Genomic DNA, 22,222 nt, shown 5'->3' with positions numbered 1-22,222 from the left:
TCCTGATTTTCACAGACTGTCAAACTTCCAAACACGTGGGTTGCAATACATCAAATCTGTAAAGAAAAGAGATTCACAAGGAACCTTTTTAAAAGAAGGAAATGAAAAAATGATCTGCAATGTGCTGACAACATCATTTAACTACACAGGGTCAGATTATTTGTGAATATAACTGTTAAAACAGCCCAAACTGACCTCCTGAGTAGTAACTAACACAACATTACCCAGATTTCGCAAAATTACTTGCTGCCAAACATGCAAGAATGCCTTCTTCAGCATTAGAATGCCCCAAAGTAAGCTTGATTCTTTGTATAACACTACAGTGTAAGACTCACAATGCAGAGTTTACCTTATAAAAACATTAGCAAAACCAAGGTCTTTGTGCCCAATCAGTAAAAAGAACTGCATGCTGGCAGGTTCTTTGTATGTTATTAGATCAAAGTTGCAATTGATTTGCTTATAAAACCTTGAAATGAAATAAAATATTTTTATTTTCTTATCTCATTCCTTGTTTGTATACAAAAAACCATTCAGAAAGATAATGATTCTATGCTTTGCAACATAGCTCACAACCTGCAGTGGCCTTTTGGTGCCTGATTTAATAAAAACTGTTTTCCTGGGAGCCAGACAGAGTTTTCAACAATACGCAATTGTTTGTATATGTAAAACATCTTTTGTAAAGTTATACATACTGTTTTAAAAGAGCATAGAAATGTAAGTTGCAAAAGGATATGCTACACTGAAATCACACTGTGAAGTGCTCTGACTCACTGCACTGAAGCTAAAATATGTTGTATAACCACAAACAAATCATTACTGCAGTCATCCAAGTACTACTTTTCTGGGAGCACATGGATCTCAAGTAGCTTTTTCACCTTGAGTTCTGTGACGCCTCTTCCATCTCTGCCTACTTTCCTCAAGCATTCATTACATCAATACAACTCCTAGTCATGCTATTGGTACAGCTAGCTCTGACTTAAACACAGGGCTCTCACAGCTCTCTATCAGGTGTCTCTTCTAAAAAAGGTTTGTACAGTTATGTCACATTCCCCAAGAAGCCTCTTATTATCAGTGAGAAAACAACTGCTGAGAGGCACTGATCCTCAGAGAGCAGCTCTCTGCCCTGTTTTCTCAGCAGGACCAGTGTGTTGGCGCATACAGAGACTACAGGTAACTGCTCCACTATCTCCTTGCTCCCACCTGCCTGCTACCTTCTACTTTATTTGCAGAGTAGCTCTATTAAACAGACACTCTTCTTTGTTTGGCAGTTGTATGTAGCCCATTATATCAGGGTCCTGACAAAAGCCTGAAACTGCTACTCCAGCAAGGAATGATGCTAACAGCTGCACGAGATGCATTTCTGGCTTACCAGGACTCACGCAGAAACAAATACTCTCCTTACTTCTAACCAATCAGGAGCTGTTCTACCAGTTGAACAGAAATGATAGCAGCACTGCCACACAACATTTCATCCACTCCTCTTCTATGTTACTAAACTTATTTCAGTCCTTGAGTGTTTCTGAGAGGACCTGCCACATCTTTGTGTGTTTTGCCCTTTGCTTTTCTAAGTCCCACTCCAAATTCTCTCTCGTATTGCTCATTTCAAAGACTACAGCATTTCCCTTTACTTCTGATGCTGCGCTGGAGATTTTTTTTTTTTTCCTGTTGGGAGAACAGGATGCAAGCAATATAATAAACGACTAGCAACAAGTTGTGATTAGGTGACTTCCACCACCGGGCTACAAACTATGTACACAGACAGCTTCTGCAGAAAGCACTTGCTGCCTTGCTACTTTGGTGTGTTTCCCTGTTTCTCTCATTTACAGGTATCCCTCCCTCTACAGCCTCCAGGATTCTGAAAGAGGCCTTATTTACAAGTGAGAGACCCAGGGCAGCCACGGTTAGCAATCTGCCAGCACCCTGTGGGCACCGCTCTGGGGGTTTGGCTGCCCAGGCTCAGGGCCTACCTGGAAACAGCACAGCTGAGGGCTGTTACATTGTTAGTTAACAATTTTAAATTGTTCTGCTGTGTGACACCCATCAATACGGTAATGCAGTTTCATTCTCCTACTTGAAGGGTGACATCAGCCGTGGAAAGCCAGCCCTAATGTAACATTTACCCATTTCCTTCTTAAATCCTCTCTCTCTGTGTCCTCTCTCTTTTCTTAAGTCCTTTCACACACTACCATAGTGTCTAACATAAACTAGTCCTGTGCAGGCTCCTATTTTGCTATAGGTTACACGGTTGAGCATATTTGCAATGCAACAATGCAAGCATTGTGTAAGATATATTTCAGTATTTAAAAAAAAAAAAAAAAAACGAAAACCATAATTCACTGGTTTCCATGTTTTTAATACACTTCTCTCCACAGGGACAGCATGACTCACTCTCCCAGTGGGAAAATCACTCCTGCTGCTGGACACTAGCAGCAGTTCTGGCATCTAACACTAATAGCATTATCAATTTATGACTTTAGAAGCACTACCAGCATCCAGTAGTAGTGTCTCTAATATTACAGATAGCCCATTTGCTTGTTTTTTTCCACGAGGCCCTCTGTGTCTTTCCTTACATCCTTACTTATGTTTCATGAGGGCACTCGGCTTTAAAGCCATTAACATAGCTTTCAAAAGTCTCTCTTCAGCCACAGATTCCACAGAAATAACTTAAACTAATACAGGAAACATATTAATGGCCGACTCACCCCCTAAATCCTCACCCCATGCCAATAGGCACAGTCACTTCTTCGAGTAGGGGGCTTAGCTGAGTCAGGGATGATAATAACACTGCACACCCTGCAGCATCCTACACAGATCACACACGTACCAGGCACTCTGCAAGGTCCTCCAGACACAGCTCTTTCTTTCCAAGCTGTGAGACTGTGAGATGCAGAGGGAGGATTAAAAAAAAAGAAAAGCTATGAAAAAAAAGGGGAGACTTCAGAGCCCAGAACAACGGCATCAGCAGCACACCTGAGAAGCATGCTGCTCTCTCATCTGCATCGTGAAGGAAGGGACAGAGCCCCACTGCTCCACCCTCAGCGCCTGCAGGCACAGGGCCAGCCTTGTCCCACATCTCCGCAATCATCAGTCCCCAGGTGGAGGAGGAAGGAGCTGGAAGCACCCTCCTTTGGGATGAGAGGACACTTCACAAAGAGCTACACGGGGACAAAGGAAGCATTTCCTATGTGACTGCTACCTCTTGTAATGCGGTTTTGTAAGATAGAAGGCATCCTTATGTCACTTCCCTCTTCCACCCTTACACGAGAGGCCACAGCCATCAGGCTGAGCCAGGGAACTTTCAATCCCAAAAGATATTCCAACCAATAAGGGAAAGACTTTGATTTAGAGTCTGGAAACCTTAAAAATGAAAATATTGCATTCAAACAACTCCACTACACAACTAAAAAGACAAGAGAATGCAGGTCCTCAGCAGAAGGGAGCCATCCTATCCACATCAACCATACTGATGCCTAACCAGCAAATCTGAAATTCATTACAACCTAGACGCTAGTTTTGCTAACTAAAACCATTTATTTTAATTTAACTCTCAGTAATTGTAGCCTTTATTTGAAAATATGTTACTGAGATATCGTAATTACTGATGTGTTTACAAATATGTACAATAAATGTCTTCCTTGAAAACAAATATTTAGTAAAAAAACATTTAAGGAAAAGGCAATAAAACCACTGCTCTCAAAAAGTCTTCATGTTCCATAAGCTGGTCAATAGATCTAGTGTGTCTATGAAGTTTTATGATAGGTTTTACTTCAATTTTTGCATATATATATGTGAAAATTACTGATGAAAAAATTGCACTGGGAGTTGGGGCTGTTCAGTCTGGAGAAGGCTCTGGAGAGACCCGATAGCGGCCTTTCAGTATCTAGAAGGGAGCTACGAGAAAGAAGGGGACAGACTTGAGCAGGGGCTGTTGTGACAGTCATCCAAGGGGAAATGGTTTCAAACTAAAAGAGGGGAAAATTAGATTGGATATAAGAAGAAAGGTTTTTAGGATAAGGATGGCGAAGCACTGGCACAGGTTGCCCTGAGAAGTGGTGGATGCTCTGTCCGTGGAGCCATCCAAGGTCAGACTGGACAGGGCTCTGATCAACCTGATCCAGCAGTGGTGTCCCTGTTCGGTGCAGGGGAATCAGACTAGATGGCCTTTCATGGTCCCCTCCAACTCAAATGATTCTATGATTTATGCTGCACCAAAATAAAAGTCATACTGTAATAAAAATGCATGTTTCTGTGTCCACATGAGAAGTAGAATAACTCACTATTACAAAGGTAATGTTACACTTTTTTTTTTTTTAATGTAAAAGCTTGACTTAGAAGAGAGACTATTAGTAATTAATGCCTAGCAAAACAAGGGCCTGTATCTCAATAATATACTATAAAACATCAAATTTACTGAGATAAGTGCGTTTGAAAAAGTATTTTCAACATTTTGGTTTAATTTTTAATTTCTAAACCTGCAGACATCTTAAAGAAATTTTCAGAAGATACCACATGCCTTCACACTGCAAATCAGGTCCTTAACAATTTCACAGTGAGGTGAAAGGCACTAAAAAAAATAAGCTTTGAAGATGTTTGTTGTTTGCCATTTTAAATTTGAGGGACAAAAGAAAAAAGAACAATCCAGTTATTAACTCTATTCTGTGAAGCACTGGCCAATGAATTTGGTAGTTAGACAATAACTGAGAGTTTCTCAACTCTTCCATAAACATGGAAAATGCTTATGAAGATAATACTTCCTGTTTCTATTATTTTTTCCATTCAAAATAAACGAGGTTAGATATTCTCAGCTGATTTAAATAAAGAGATACAGTGCAATATGTAAGAGTGCTTGTGGCTGGAGTCAACAGAGAAGACTGTTCTGGCAATGTGTAGTTCTGGTATTCCCAACAAAGTCTCCTGTGCCACCTTTTAAATGTCACTGAAATTCTTTCTTAAATATTCCTAAAGGGAAGAGATAATGAGGAAAGGAGGAGCAGGAGGAAGTGAAATCCAGCAAATCCTGAAGCGCCCTTCCATTTTTTGAAGAAGTCATACGGACTTGTTCTGAGGTTCCTAAATAAAAATACTGGCCTGATTTCTACCCATAGAAGATTTGCTAACAGGGAAACATGTCAATTTTCTAAATAACAAGGGTTTCTTATATATGTTCCTATCATTGAAAGTCATTCCTTGCAGGAGTTATCACTAAAAGCTACCCGCATTACAATCGCTAAATGTGTTAAGAGGGAAAAAGAGATGTGAAAGCACTAGCTATCTAGAAATAGTAAATAGAAATATTCTAAGTATTTTAAACTCAAACAGTTAATTAAGTTAATCCAATATGTTCACTCTGTAAATAAGATGTAACGTTGGAAAATATGGAAGCATGATATTTCTGGAATTAGAAAGGAATTGTACCATTAGCATTGTCTGTCAAGGCACCTCAGAAAAGAACTGCAGCTCTGCACAGTACCCAATATACCCACCTATTTCAAAGGGACTGCTCCAAAAGACACAATGCAAAAGCATCAAAATATATATGGAAAAAGTGGCAGACATAAAACAACATTAGCATCCCATTCTGATGATGTGATAATGCATCAGATAAGGCGGGCAGAGAAAGGCTAACCTTAAAAGGCTGAAACATGTATTTGGTCGCTAATGTTTCAGAAAAAGCATGATATGATCCCAGTTTTAGGTTTAGTAAGTTTCAGCTACAGAAGGAGGTTCTCCATTTGTGAAGTGCATTCTGGAGATCAGATCAGCAGGCACAGGCAGAAGAAACAGGCAATCCTAGCAAAAAGTATGAGAGAACTAAACTAAGTCCACGATTTGCCAAGGGCAGAGAACACATCAACTTCTGTGATTCAGTGAGTCTCATGATGCCAGTAGTGTCTGTCATCGTCCAGAAGTCAGATCCAGAATTACGTGACTTGTCTTCTCTTATTTCAATTTCTAACGTTCTTGATCACAAAGAAAAATGAAAACGCAAAACCAACAGTTCAAAATCTAGAAAAGAAGTAAACAGGTCTTCAAGACTAATGGAGGCTTTATGATTTTAGACAATTTGAATGTAAAGCTCTGGCACAGAACCACTGGTAATGGTTTATCCTTTTTCTGAACGCATCATGGCTGTTTCTGAAAGCTGTCTTGAATAACAGAAAAAGAGAGCCAACATTGAGGGATACACAAAAGAGCCAACCACCAATGAATCATCTGAAGGCATCCCCGATGCACATAATTACCATCCCATTAAGCAACAGTCATTGCAATTAAGTATTGTTTGGCTTAAATCAGTTACCTGGAATGTCTTCTGATCAGGTCTGTTCCAATTAAGTGGCACTTACTTATTACTTTAATCATGCTGTATCAGTTCAAAGCAGCATAGTACAGCTTCACCTTGAAAACAATCAGCCTAACATTTGGCAACCAAAAGCAATAGCCCTCGAGTTCCCAAATGAAAGAAAACAGATACATAAGCATAAAGCATCGCTATATTGTCTTCTCACATTTGCTTTTGTCTCTACAATTCTACTCACATAATTATTAAAGCTGCTACCAGTTGAAGAAGTTCTGTTTAAAAACAAAAGAGAGATTAAATGCATACTAAATGCCACACGTCGTGCTACTCCCTAATAGGAAGATGCTAGGGAGAACATTAAACACCACATCAGCAGGACAATGCTTAAATCTCTAATTACAATTTCATTTGTAAAAACTGAAATATCTGTACTCTCTGTCCTCCCACATAGCTGGCTATGTGTGTCAGTTTTAAGCATGTTTTGCCATACTAACTTAACTGAGTTAAGTGTTTCAGTATGCATACCTCTTCCATTGTAGAGTATTATTTTTTGCTCATTCAAAACCAATAGATTTCACTAGAAAAATAACCACACTACTTCTTACCTGTAATAATTTAATTAAGGCACATATAAAAATTTATTTAAGAACATGTTATACAGATGGCATTTTTACTGCTTGGCAGTAAAATAACTGGAGTTTTCAGACAGACAAGCATATCTAAATAAATATCAAATTGTGCATAGCAACATGAATGTGTATTTCAGTTTTAAGTCGATGGATAAAAATAAAAAGAAAACAAACAACTGCTTGTTGTTGTTACCTCAGACAATGAGAGTCCTAAACTTTTCAACCTGAACTTCAAGAACCAACTTTTAAGTCTGTTTTGACAGAGATTTCTTATGTCTTCTCCTAACAATATGACTTCTGGAATTCCCCTCATTTCACATTCAGTTGTTACATCCCAGATTTACAAATACACATTTACTGTATACAGAGGCTGGTGCTGAACAGAGCCACCCAACTCAGCCTTCCCCCTGCCCGAGCAGCAGACAATGCTGGTACACTGACATGTTTGCCTACTGCAGTAATCAATCCATAGGTACACTCAAGTGCTCATCTCTCTGCTGCTTTTGTTATCTGAGCTAGTTCATTTAGAACTGTCTCAAATATTCCTACACAGCACCATGCGTTTCCGGAGAGCTTACCTAAAGCCTTACTGAAAGGCACCTTGCTTCTCACACACATGTGCTTTCAGAAAATAAGACTCAGCACCTTTGACAAATGTTACCATAAGCCTTCTGGACTCAGCTCTAAATACAGTCATCACTTCCAGAACTCTCAGTGGCTGCTGACTGTTTACAGGGAATTATTTCAGGCTGTTTCACCTCACAGATATCAGGATAGGCCTGTTCCAGCCTTCAGCTCCAGCTTGTAAAATCTGCAAGCAAAACACACATCACCAGGTTTCGTTTTCTAGGAGAACGCATGGGCACTGAGGCTCCATAGCCTGCATGAAGTCCCTGCTCTGTGGGCTGGGTAACAGACTGAGCATGCATGGCCTATTTAAAAAAATGCATATATATATGATTATATATATATGCAGCAGGTCTCCAAAGCTTCATCTGTAGTTAACAAACATCATAAGAAGATACTATTAAAAAGAGACATCAATTACAGTCACCAGTTTTTGTGACAATTGGTAATACTTACCCTAATACAGCCTAGCAAGGTCTCAGGAGCCAAGACTATCCGAAAGATTTATTTTTGCTTTATTTTTCCCAGTTCAAGCTAGTGCTGTGTAATTTGGAGTTATTCATGCACTACCTAGAGAAAGAGGGAAGCACTGGGACGCTACTGAGGGAACACACAACAAGCTGGCTAAGTGGCACATACGTAACATGTATCACACAGAAAGCCTTGCTCCCACACAATGCATCTATCATTGCCTCTTTGGTGCAGGCACTGTAAGCATGTGAAAAGCCAAGAACAGTCTCAAAGATCCAAAGTTAATAAAAAATGCTCATTTATACACAGTAAACATGAAAACATAACTTTCCTGAGAGGAGCAGAAACTAAGTAATGTGCTGTTACATATGTGTGTAACTTAACTAGAGGACTGGTATCTCATCACTAAAAATATCCAGTAATTTTAAATCAAATATTTGATAAGACTACTTGTTCAGTAATTATGCATCTGCAGAAGACTTTCTGCAAGGCAGCTGATTTATTACAGCATGACTTTGAGATTTAAGTATTAAGAAGATGCTGTGTAAGAGTACATTAAGTGCATTAAAATGGGGCTCAGAGATATTATAAGACACTCGTCGATGAGAAATTAGCAGAGAGTTGGGATGTTTCTCCTGGATTCCAAGAAGGTGCTAGGCTTCATGTCACTCAACATATCAGATTTAAAGACACTAGTGACAAAATCAGTGCACAGAAATCAGAGCGGCAAAGCGTTACTCACATAGAAAAAGACTGGCTTAACAAAACATGCTTGAATATAACAAAGTACAAAGCTACAGAGTATTGAGCAGAAGAGGTACTGAATGTACAAAGTAAAAGACCATATTCTGCACAATGTGGTAAAGATGGCAAGGTTTGCACTTCTCAGACTCAACTGAGCTTTCATTAAGTAATCTGAATCTTGAACAGAGTGAAGATGCAGGTTAAGCGAGTTCTTCTCTTCAGTGCTGAGACCATGGAAAAGAGCAATACTGAAACATTATGCCATATTTGTGACAATCAACTTGCCTAAGGGGAAATTAAAAAAAATTGGAAGGAAAATGGAAAAGTTACACAAATATACTCAAGGTCTGCAAACAACATCCTCCAGTACAGTCTTGAAGAGGTCACTGACCAGCTTAGTAAAAAGACGACTCAGCGATGTCCTCAGTAAAACTAATTTTTGAGGTAGGAAAAAAACCAAAAAGATACTTTCCTACCTACCACATCAAGTCACGAAGAGAATCTCTCCCTAGAAAACAAATTCTGAACAACTGTACTGAAAAACAGAGCTCTGTAAAAAAAGCAAATAACGAGAATGGTTGACCAGTACAGTAAGCGTCAAAGGCTCTACCTTCACAATTCTTGATGCCTTCCTTGAAATAAATACCTAATGTCTGCAAAATTTTCTGGTCAAATACAAGTCAAACACTGACCACAGCTTCAATTCAAGACTGGATAATAAGTAATGGCTGCATCATCTGGTCTATCTCAGAGGCTAAACCTGCAGCTTTACCAAATTGTACTGTTCTCAAAACCAAATCTCCTCACTCCCCTCTACACATGCAAATGTGAAGCATGCAAATTACAAATAGTATCAGTACCTAGGCCGATTCTTGAAAAGATATCTTTAATTTGCCGTATATTTTACCACTGAGGATGAGACAACTGAAGAATTTATCACCTTAGCTACCTTGGTTATATCATTTCCCTCAGACAGCGTTATCTCCTTGTCTCCCACATAAGAGTCATGCTGTTATCAAAGTCTTCGTCACTAAACAATTATTTCCTTTTATGATTTCTTCTGGTTGGTCAAAGATAAGGGCTTACAATAAGCTTGATTACTGTAGCAACCAAGTAAGAGTAATACTAGAACAGACATAACTAAGCTGAAGTAATCAGCACTATTAATAACCTTTTGATTACTAATCAAATACAGATCTGATTTTTGTTGTCACTTTGCCTTACATCTTCTGAACTACAAAAGAATAAATATTCCTATAAAAAAGTTTCCTCTATATGCTAGTCCTTTTATTGTCTTGCTTTTTGTCTTATACTTCATAATTTTCAACAACAGAAAGTCTTCCATTAAAAAGAATCCTTAAAAAAAAAAAAAAAAAAAAACACTTTCTCTGGTGGCAAGATCTAATTAAATATCATAGTATGAAATTTCAGATTTTTTTTAATTTTAAATCTAAAAATATTCCTGAAGACAGGAAGATAAAAATCACATACACTGATTTCTCCATTAGAAACAAACAAACTTGAGACAGCTGTATGGACTGTTATTTGTCCCAACAATTAATATCTGGAAAAAATATATTCAAAAATAAGAATATAATTTGGTAAGGTCTTAGAAACTTGCACTGCAAGTAACACTGCCACATCAGTTCTTCATTCTGAGCAACTGCTAATCCACAGGCATTTTGGTTACATGACAGGTAAAAACTCTTTACAGAAAAATCTGAAATCACTGTTCAGCTTGCTGTGATTTTGGAAGAGGAGAAGTACATGATTTCCTCGTTCCTGCAAAACCCAGGCACACAGCACACTCTTCTGAACATGCAGTGCTTTCTCCAAGACCCAATCAGAGGGAATGCATCCAAAACACCAGGTACGAAACGTCCTGTGAACTGCAGGACAATGAACTCAGCAGAATATGGGTTGGATGGTTTCACAGATACGTATGTTTGCAACCTCTACGAGTATTTTATAATTTATAATAGACTCTCCATCATCTTTCCAAATACACAATTCTTCCATGAAAAAAAAATCAAATTACATGTGTAAACAGTCTTTTTGTTTATTTGTCTGTATTGCAAGCTTATAGTTGTAGTAGTTCTAAAGTAGTTGAATGCTGTTCAGAGAGTTCATAGCTCACTGGAGGCTCACTGACTACTCCAGAGACACTTCAGTACATCCAGGTCTTTGCTGTGCAATGCACTGTGCAGCCCTACTATATGCACATTGCTCCTCTTCAACAAATAGCTCTCCATTTTGTAAGACACTTACAAGAGTAACAAAAATGGAGTTGCTGCCAGTTCTAGTTTCATCTTTCACCATTTATTTCATGTAACAATCAAGAGTGAAAAAGAAATCACAAAGCTAATTCTCTCATACAGGAAGTCTCCTTTTCCACACCAACTGTGTTGTGCCTACCAGAGGATGGAAAAATAGGCAAACATCAATTATAAAGGGACAAATCACCACGCTAAACACAAAAGGGAAAAGAATGTCTGAAAAACGGGCAGTGTTTTTCAGAGAAGTTTTCACCTAGAGAATTCCTTTCAACTTTCAACAAAGAGAACAGCCAAAGATGAATAAAAAACTGAACGAGACATGAGAAGTATTTGCCCATACAGATTTGGAAAGACTGTGAGCTGCCTCATAAAATGTTTGAACAACCGCATTAATATACAACATGCACTAAGATAATCCACTGATTTTTATTTGCCAGTTTTATATTAACAACAACAACAACTGTTCATTCAGATACCAACTATTTCTTATTGTTATTTTTAACATGTCTCAAGATGTAATGAGGCAACCAACATTTTGCCATGATATGACCAAAATTCTCCTTACAATGGTGTACTTCATGCTAATCAGATCTTTTTCCAAATGCATCCTCTTAGCCCAAATAAAACTAAAAAATTAAAATAGAAAAGGAGCAATTCATAAACCTCCCCTAATAACTTTTCTTCCCTAAAAAAGCTGCACATCTGTTTTCGCAGCTGGAAATAATTCAACCATTGGTAACCAGAGAAAAGCTTCAGCATGTTAAAATACTCTAGCCAGAAACTGGCAGTCCGGCAAAGACAGATACTATGCCAGCACAATCTGAGCAGCTGTTAGGACAACCTTTATTTATACTGAAAGGGCACAAGATATCCTGATGCTATTGCTACTAGAACAGCACATCTTAACAGAAAGACCCCACTGGCTGTAAACGGGCAACGCAAGAGTACAACATGCATGCTACCCATCAAGCAGATTATGGTTCTCTGAGAACAGTGATGTACAGTAATCCACTCTCTACCCACTTTTCTACAGCAGACTCCACAAGGCTCAAGCTTCTGGAAAAAAAAAAAAAAAAAAATCCTTTGTAAATAATTTTTAATACAACTGTTATTATGAGTGTCAGAAAAAAATCAATTAACAATGCTGCCCTAACTCTTTAGAAAAATGGGATTTAGATAAATAGAAAAAGATTATGTCAGTTCTTTTACAGTATTATTTTTATTCTGAAAGTGACATCAAAGAGCCACAAGCCTCTGCCCTTTTTTTCCCCCTTCTTCTGGCTTTGACATCACACAAAGAAAAAAGTATTCCTTTCACTGTTTCTTGTATAGCTGGAGCATCCAAGCCTCTGCCTGCTGCATTTCCTACCCTCGAATATGAATTATTTTAATCCTCCAGCAATTAACAGTCTCTTGGATGAAAATAAAGAAGGCTAGAAGTGCAACCTCACTTTTGTTTTCCTCCTCTATTTGGTCAGTAGTTCATTTACTCATTGCTGTAAACAACTTTAGCACTGAAGTGTATGTGTGTGTGTCCTACTTACATTTTTTTTAATTTATTTTAAATACCTTCGCATGTTTTCAACCTTTTTTCTTTTTAAATCTTGCTTACACTCCAAAAGGAGTTTCCTGTCCTTAAGTATCTTTCATGCACGGCTTTCTGTCACTGTACAAAATCTCACATTTTAATGCACTATTACTCATTCCATTACAAGATCTTCCTAGGAAAGGAAAAGGAATCATCTTTTATTTGCAAATCCATTTAATAAAGAAAGAAACTGAACTGGCAGTAAACAGTACTATAAACATTGCTGGGTTTCCTTGATCTCTTCATTGCTTTCTTGTTCCCACTGCTATAATTACCATCAATACTTCTAATGTACTGCAAGTACACTAAGTGTTTAACAAACAAGAGGGAAGCAAGGTTCTCTGACCTGAAGATATAGCTGTCTAAGCCCCAGTCCAACACACCACACACATTTTAAGCAGTTCTTTGGACTTCAAGCATTTACTGTTGAGAAATCAAGTGGTCTGCTGGATCAAGGCCTAAGCAAACTACAAGCATGTAGAGGTGGCAGGCAGATATAATGAGAAGCTTCGTGAATAAAAAGTCAAAGTCCAGCAGGTACTTCAAGTCATGTGCAATCTGACTCTTAAGGAGAAAAAAAGGAAGACAAGGAAGACAAGGTTGAAGTGGGCTGTATAGTTGGAGTGAGGTTTTACAATCCAAATGCACCTCTGAGATGGTAAGCTATTCGGCCCAGGAGCCCCATGACAACAGGGTATATTTTATGGAGCCATGCACACATTTCTAAAACCAAGTACCAGCAGCCCTTCAGGAATGACTGCTACAATAGATGCCCATCCCAAGCTTCAAAAAGACTAAAAGCCACACTGCAAATACACAGGGTCATAACATTCCCATCTTTCCCCAGTCCAAGGGAGTGTTTGGGAGGGGGAGGAGGGGTGGGGAAGAGTTTTGGTAAAAACTTACCATCAGCATTCTGGTCTCAGGAAAAGGTTTTAATGCTGAACACAGTACCCTGAACTGCAAGTTACACTAGTTCCATTTTATCAGCCTTTTTTTTCCTCCATAATTACTTCACCTATAATGTTTTAGAGTGAAAAAAAAGACCTGTATAGTCTTCTTTTTTTTTTTTTTTTAATTATTAAAAGGATAAAAAACTATTGTTTATCTGGTCTACAGACTAAAGAATGCAGCAGAGTGATGACTGGTTTTATCCTCAGCTTGTTCTGTAGCTGTCCATGCACAAAATAAATCTACTCAATTTTAATGATTAGATAATAATTGCATTCAAAAGGCTGGGTAGAGAAAAGCTTAAATAATCTTCTCTACTGGTTCATCATCTCTCAGTAAAAGGGTGAAGTGTGGGGATGGCAAAAATTGAAAAATAAAAACCAAAAAAAAAAAAACCAGTGCTGCTGAGAATCAACCCAGACAAGCATGAAATCTGGCATCATTAATGAACAGAAAGAGTCACCATAGCATAGCAAACATGGAAGAGCTAAGTTACCTGCAGGCCTTAAAAAGGATCAACAGGAAGTCATAACATCTAAAGCATTAAACACTGCAAAATACTGATTTTGAATTGTGCATATTTTTTTAAGTAGTTGCAAGATGAGGAGTGGGGTGAGAAAAATCAATACAGGATGGTCAACCAGGGGGCATATCCCATACAACATGGTATTACCAAGGAACACTGGAAAAAATGCTGGTGAACCCAAGTAGAAATGTGATGTGCTTCGTTGACAACTGCAATGTCTCCTTCCTACTCCTCTTATTCCTTCCCACAGCCGGGACCTAGACCATCAGTTCCAAAGCAGCAGAAAAACTCACATCACCTTCGGTAGGCTTTGGATGCCACTTCAAACACATACTCTTCCCTTCTCTCTTCTACAATCTGAATCTCAATCTTTTAATCCCAGAATGCTGTAAAGCAATCTCTACACCACCAGTGCCATCTGTGGCCCAGTGCTCCCCTTCTGGAAGATTCGTACAGGTGAACATCCACGATGAAAGCTTGGAACAAAGACTAGAGAAGCAATCTGCAGTTTTAAAAGTGCAGATATTATGTGGCGTGTATTTTGTGAGTGGGACACTTAAACCCTCTATAAACAATTACTAAATTGTCAATGGAATTCAATAAATGTTGTTTTAAAAAAAACTAATTATTTGTTACAATAACCAGCTACTATTGCCATTTTGTATCTGAAGGTTTGTAAACTACTTCCATTTGAGAAGTAATTGATTCCATTTTTATCATTTGCTCAAGTTTATGTGGTTGTTCACATCCAAAGAGATGATAACATCTATTTGCAGCAAATTATACATTATAATTCCTCATTCAAAAGCTGTAATGGAAAACAAAATGCTAATTTATGCTGTAAACGGAAGTACAGAATCATAATCACTCATTGTTAACATTAGGAACTAAATTGCTCTTGCAAATAATAAAATGGGTTAAAAATGTGGAGGGCTTTTGTGAGCCAAAGTACCAGTGCCACTTACTCGCTCATGTGTTATATTACAAGCAATCAAATGAACCTTTTCTCTCCATGCCAACACAAACTACCCCTTTTTGAGGGAAAGAATAATGGCCTTGTGATTGCGAGGTAAGGATGCATGTCGGGCGCCCATCCTACCCTTGAGCTTCCCAGCTAGCTTCCCAAACATGGGCCTTCGGCGCTCCCACTGAGGTAAGCTGCACCACGCTCAGGGACTGCCTACACCAGCAAGCGATGCAGAATCACGAGCAGCCCAACAGCTGCCGCAGAGGATGCAACGTGGACACATGCTTCAAGTCACCCACCTGAGAGCGAGGTTTGCTTATCCTAGCAACGGCCCCATCTCACCAGTGTAACATTCATTTTGTATGTCAAATGGCGTTAGAAGAGCTCCCTGGAGTACAACTCCCAGTTCAGTTCTATTCAAAAGGAATTCCACTCATCTACTGACAGACCCATCCATGACGTAACCCAAGGCACTGCAGTCAGGATGTGCAGCTTGCAGCACGCTCCTGCTCCCAAGTGAGGGGCAGGTGTCAGCACACCTCTTACACTGCAGACCCCCAGGAGCTCGCTCAATTTCTCCTCCCAGATAAGGACCACCATGTCACAAATGCTATATCCAGACCACGAGCCACTCTGTTATTAATCCCTTTTCAGCTGAATTTTACCTTTGGAGTAGACACGGTAACTGCCATTTGTAGAGAACACAGAGCCTAAGGCAAAAAATGTTGTAGAAGTATTGGCTTTCCTTCCTTTTTAGCAATTTTACAGTCCTATAGGTTCCAAATGTACAAGAAGATTTGCTCACACAGCAAACAGACACATCAGAGGAAATAAAAAACCACCAGCACATTAGGACTGTGCACCTGCTCTTCCACATTTCATTAAGTCTCTACACCTAAACGTACGTCAGGTTCTCTCCTCTGTGCATCCGTTGTGCTGGTATCCCTCAGTGATACCTTCTGGTCATAGCGAGACAAACTGGATTGCAAGCATCCACATTGCCTCAGGAAAAACAGACTAAAAAAGCCATTAACTTTTGGTAAGTCAGGTCAGATGATTATAATCTAAATGATAAATGCCAGATAATAGGTTCAAAAACGTGTATATTTTTAAATAAGCAGCCATTTGTCAACAAGTCTCTCCCAGCTTACATTATACAGCTCAAATCCCAGCAAAACAGTTTGCTTGCCAGCTTTTCTTCAGATACTAGTATCAGGAAATACAATTATGTTATCAAAAAAAAAAAAAAAAGAAAGAAAGAAAGAAAGAAAAAAAAGAAAATTGCTTTTTAGGTGACCAAAAGAAAGTTCCCCTGCTTCACGTAGTAAATCATTTTACTGTTGCCCTTTTATATTTAATACCCTTCTGCAGTACACATTTATCTCTACACTAGCAAAGTGTACTCATTGATTTCCTATGGTCTCTCTGGAAGAAGGTTCTGCTTCCCTGATGATGAGTACAAAGGGTGGATGACCCTGTTCTCATTCCAATGCAAACCCTGCACTTTTACATTTCTGCTTAGACCACATGAACATCTGACCAGCTCAGAACTCCCTGCCCTCTTTCTACAGAATATGTTGCCAGAACTACTGACATTTTCTCCCCCATGTAACTATTTTTCAGAATCTTACGAATATAGCACTAAAATGCATTTGCTCATCACAGACATAATTGTACCTTAAAATTTACACCTGAGATTTTCTTCTGAAGTGAGATTTAAAAAAAAAAAAAAAAAAAAAGCCTAAAAAATCATTTTGCCCATATGTTGCATGTTATTTTGCTCCACTGCACCACTGTTTACCTGTTTTGCTCTCAGGCAAAAGAGAATTACCTGCACCCAGTTCAAACTGTGCTTTTCTGCCAGGTAAGACAGCCATCAGAAGGTACTGTTTGTACATCCAGACTGCAGATGGTTTTATTAAGCAACAACCAGAACAATAACACAGGAAGCGGACAGAAGACGTGTTTTGAAATCTGCTCTCTAAAATGCTATGCAATGGTGATCCCAATCTTTGCAAATACACGGTAACATTCATCACTGATTGACATGTTTTAATATTCATGTACCGAATGACAGATTCATGCATTACCCTCTGAAAGAAATAAGTTTTGTTTTGGTTTGGTTTTTAAGTTTGTTTCTTGTTTTATTATTGCCACCTGAATTATTTAAGCCCAAACCAGCTTCTTTCTCAGTATCCCACTGCTTACCCTTTGTTGAGACGCTCAAGTTTCACTTTCAGTTTCACTGTGTCCCATTTTCCCACCCTTTGCACCAGCACACATCGCCCCCCGGATACAAAGTCAGGGAAAATTCCAAATCCAGGGATAACTTTTTAATCGCCAAATCTGTTCTGTGAATACCGAACCAGCACTGCTGCTCTTTCTTTAATAACTTAGTTCTGTGTCTTTGGAATTTGCAGAAACGTTACACGTTTCACTAAAATATAGCTGAAATGGAGTGACTGTTTTATTCTGCTGACTCTCAAAGCCAAATAAAATACAGCAATGAGAGTCTTCTCCCATTTAAGAAGAAGGTCTACAAAAATCTCAGTCAGTTGTCCAGTAGAGTATCTCTCATTCAACATCCATACGTGTATACACACGCTGTATGTCATGCAAGTGCAGTGCACTAACACAAGCTCATATTTTTTCACACATCCACAAACTCCCAGTTCTGCTATTCAAAGAAAAAAAAAAAAAATCCAGAAACTGTAAACAAAAATACGTCAAAAAGTCTCACGTTTATAGGCCAAAACTGACATGGAACCACTTGACTTACTCTAGTTAGAAGATGAAAACGTGTTCGAGCAACCTACATTGAAAAAGCATCCCCAAAATTAGTGGCTGAATGCTCTAATCCCATTGGGGTGCTTTTGTTTTCAGGCATGGAAAGACAAAAAGATAAGCCACAAAGCCAGCTCTCAGATTCATCCTTCAGCAGCTTACCTACATCCACAAAACACATCCCATACAAGTGTATCATACAAAGCACAGCCCTTCTGAGGACGCAGCACGAAGCGATGGTGCCAGCTAACAAGCCCTCCATGCACAGTGCAGGGAAAGCTCTGAAATACTGGTACTCATTCGGTAGCACGCTCTCATTTTACTTCTATACTGCAGGGATTTTCTTGAGGCCGAGTTAAAATAAGCATCCAGATTTATGCCTTAGTCACACAATTTCATTCCTCAACAATCACGTTTCAAATGATTCTCAAGCGCTTCCCAACCATATAGATTCAGTAATACAACAACGTAGACAGTTCTGGACTGGAGAGTGAAAAATAATTAATACAAATATGCTGTCAGTTCAGCAAGGAAAGATAGGTCGTGCCCAAGAATATAACTACTGCTCTTTCGAGGCCAAACACCCCCCTCTACAGTGCTTAGAAATATATGTCCCTACGACCGCTAATGAAGAGACACGCAGGGAGAGATTTTCAGCCAGACTCCTGAAGTTGGTGGTGAACAAATACAAAGCAAAGAGCAAGAAGTAGCATCTCTATTGACAGCCTAAACTGCAGATCACAGGATGATTCAATAGGAAATCTGCTGGACATTCCTTTGGCTCAGGTTTACACAGGTTGGCAAAGACAACACAGACAGAGCTGCGCCACCACAATTCAGCTTTCAGGATTTTCATCTGTGAGTTTGCCTAGCCTAGAATCTATCGTTGGTTATGTGCCTCCACCAAAATAGCCATAAAAAAGATACCACGCTTGAGGATCACAGCTAACGCTTTTGGAATTTTCTCCAGAAACATAAAGAAGACATATTTGTAACTATTAGAGAGCCTGATTTTCCAGAAGACTATCTCAGAAATTGATTCAATACAGACTTCATCAAGCTTCTAGACACAATTTTTCTCATGCGAGCTTTTCCGTGATGCACTTTTGAATTTAATATGCAAATGGGGAAAGTTCCTTCCAAGGACATTACCAACAAATCACTCACGTAGCACTGTGCTTAAAAACGAGCTGCAATAATGCATCAAAATATACCAGTTGGAACTGATCACTCAACCCTGCCGAACTGTGGAGCAAACATCCCGCCTGCTTTCAGAGCCGTCGGATGCCGTACGATGCTTCTGGAAGAAATCTCTGCTCTCTCTAACCTTACAGGTTCCATTATTAAGTCTCGTTCTGATTTCTTGTCCTCTCGTTAAAGCACACCCTGAGACACCAGGTGAAGACCCTGTGTAAGCGATGGCCGGACTGCTGTTACACAAAGGATCCTTTTACCCTGTACTACGTGTTGAGAGTGCATCGTATCGATCTAAGAATAAAACCTATTTTTTCCGGTAGTCAACCCATCTTCTCATCTCAGCACTTTGTTTTAAAGTTTCTCCGTTTGCTGTTTTGTTTTAAAAGGAGTATACGAAACAAATTCTACTCCGGCAACGTTGCTATATTTAGCAAGAAGAAATGGTTTGCAAGCTTTTTTCTTTTTGGATGCAGTTCAGGTAAAACAAACAAACGTGAACATGGCTGACTGTCAGCTTTAAGCCAAGCCTGCCTTGGTAAGTGTTAAAACTTGGGAGGAAATCTATTTGCAGCAAAATCTCACATTCATTTTGATTTCATATTCAGACTAACATGTGCTGCTAATCCTCAGCTGGTGAGTCTGACTGATGTAAATGCGAGCGTAATATGGGAAGGATGAAAATAGAAAGGAGCCTTGAGCACCAGAAAGAATATGTGCCTTAAAAATCCTTCTCATCTTCATCCCGAAAGTGGAAATCCTGCGCTCCCCTGTAACGATCGCACCTCCTCCTTCTGAACTCCTCTCCTAATCATGCATATTTAATTCAACTTTGTCTATGTATCCTACGGTGTACACAGCCCTTCTATAAATAGACCTTTCGCATCCCAGATCACCTCCCCGCCTTCCCCTCAGTCACAGCTCAGCGCCGGCACTCAGATAGAGCTCCGGGTCTGCCGGCACTTCTCTGCCTTTCACTGTGCCACGGGCTCCCTCTCCCACAAGGACCAAAGGAGCCTCCTAACAATGCCACGCTCCTACGGAACTGTGTTTCGCTACGGAACGAAACTAACTTTAGACGAAGGAACTGGTTTAAACCCGATTTTATTGTCTGCGTTCCCAACCGTTTCCCTTCTCCGGCGGCTTCAAAAGAGCTCGGTGCGACGCCGCCTTTGTAGCGGCACAGCCCTCCCGTCCCCGCCGCTCGCGTTACCGCGGTACCGGGGCACGCACCGCTCGCACGGAGCCGAGAGCGGGACGCGCCCGCCCGCCCGGCACAGCCCGACTCCTCCGGGCACGGCCCAACTCCCGGCGCCGGGCGGGCGGCGCGGGCACCCGGCGGCCGTCAGGGAGCCCCGGCGGCCGCGCCCCGCAAACCGCCCCTCACAACTTCGCGGAGCTCCGGCGGGCGGCGAGGCGCCGCGCCGCGTTACGTGCCACGAGGCGGCCGCGCGCCCGCCGCCCGCGCCAAAAGCGGCACCGGGAACCCCGCCGGCTGCCGGCGGAGCGGCGCGCTCCTCGCGGCCCGCTCGCGGAGGCGGGAACGGCAGCGCGCTGCCTCAGCCCCGGCCTCGCAGCGTAACCCGCGGCGGCTCATTGGGGCACCGCGCCTCCCTCCCGAGCCCGGCGGAGGGAAGCGGAGCCCCGGCCCCGCGCCGCCGCCCCTTCCACTCAACTTTTCCGCTCGCTCCCCCTCCCGCCGGCGCCGGGACCCCTCCGCGCGTGGCGCAGCGCTGTAGACTTGCACCGAGCGAGCACCGGGGGCAGCAGACTACGGCAGCTATTTAATTACCGCCGCTCCGAAGCCTCCGGCACGGCTCGCTGCCCCTCGGGCGCGGCGCCCGGCCCTCCCTCGCCGCCCGGCCCGGCGCGTGCCCCGCGCTGCACAGTCATCAAAGTTCGGTGCGCGGAGACGGGGCGGGAGCGCCCGGCAGCGGAACCGCGGCAGCGCCCAACTCCTTCGTCCGGCCCGAAAGGAGCCCCGGGAAGGCACCCGCGGCCGCTCCGAAGGAGAAGGGGTCCCCTCGCCCCGCAGCTCGGCGAGGAGTTCCCCCGCTCGCCCGAGCCGCGCCGGGCAGCGCGGCTCTCCCCGTCCTGCGGGGCCGCCGGGCACGCGTGGCACAAAACGGGGCTGCTCCCAACCGCCCGCTGCGAGCCGAGCGCCCGGCTCACCTGGTTGTAGGAGGTCTCCCAGGAGGCGGTGTAGTTGTAAAAGAAGGAGGAGAAGAACGCGTCTTCCGACAGCCCGCAGCCGGCCATCCTCCGGGCGCACCGCTCGCCGGGCGGGCACGCAGCAGCCGGTGCACGCGAACTCTCGCCGCCTCTTCGCGCGGTCGCTGCCGCCGGTGCCGGTGCTGCCGCCGCGGAGCGCGCTTCGCCCTGGCGGCGGCCGGGGAACGCGTGCGGACGGGAGCGGGTAGGCGGCGAACGCGACCGGAGGAGCCGAGGGCAGCGCCGGGTGTGCGTGTGTGTGTGTGTGCGCGTGTGTGCGCGGCAGTGTAGAAGCACCGAGCGCCGCGTCACGTGTGCGCGCTCGCTCCGCCGCCGCCGCCGGGCGCGGGCTGCGCTACGGCCGCCGGCACCGCGCCGCGCAGCCCCGCCATCCCCTCCGCCCGCCTTCCACGGCGGCGCCGGCAGCGAGGGGCGCCGGTGGGACCCGCGGCCGCAGCGCGGCGGCCGAGCAGCGGGCAAGTGGCGCCGCGCCTCCCCCGCGCCGCGCAGCGCCGCCCGGCCTCCCGCCGCGGCCCGCCCCCCCCCGCGCCCCGCCCCCAAAAAGTTGGGGCCCCGCGGCCCGGCCCACGCCTCGCGCTGCCCCGGGGCATCCCCTTGGCAGGCGGCTCCCGAGCGCGGGGAGTCGCTTTCGGTTTTCATTTCGCGCGGGGGAGCGCTGCACGGAGCTGCGGGGCGTCCCGCCGGCGGCCGTGCGCGTGCGGCCGCGGCTGTCGGAGCGGCACCGAGAGCCGAAGCCTGCAGCGGAGCGTTCGTGGCGCGGGTCCGGCACGGCGGGGCCGCTGGGCAGCAGCAGGTGGGAGCGGCGCGGGCCTTCCCCGCTCCGACCGCACCGCGCGGTGCTCAGGCAGCTGGGACGTCTTCCTCGCTGCTGACGCTGATGTCGGAAAGCAGGTGGCTGCAAGGGGAAGGAAGACAGCGGAGTTGTACTTTTTCAC

General features: G+C 42.8%; 1 protein-coding gene across 1 annotated transcript in view; it reads right to left on the bottom strand.

Moving 5' to 3' along the window:
* The window catches only part of PPARGC1A (PPARG coactivator 1 alpha), a 347,064-nt gene extending 325,263 nt beyond the window's left edge, over window positions 1–21,801 (bottom strand). Inside the window, exon 1 of the mRNA XM_085223377.1 lies at window positions 21,228–21,801. Within this exon, the coding sequence (XP_085079503.1) occupies window positions 21,228–21,314 (87 nt within the window). The 5' untranslated portion in view covers window positions 21,315–21,801. The remainder of the gene's footprint in view (window positions 1–21,227) is intronic.
* Between the last annotated feature and the right edge of the window lie 421 nt (window positions 21,802–22,222).

This window comes from Meleagris gallopavo, chromosome 4 (assembly GCF_905368555.1).
Source record: "Meleagris gallopavo chromosome 4, MGAL_WU_HG_1.1, whole genome shotgun sequence".
In the NCBI taxonomy this organism is placed as follows: Eukaryota; Metazoa; Chordata; class Aves; order Galliformes; family Phasianidae; genus Meleagris; species Meleagris gallopavo.
The sequence above is the reverse complement of the archived record's forward strand: the minus strand, read 5'-3'. Positions and strand labels throughout refer to the sequence as shown.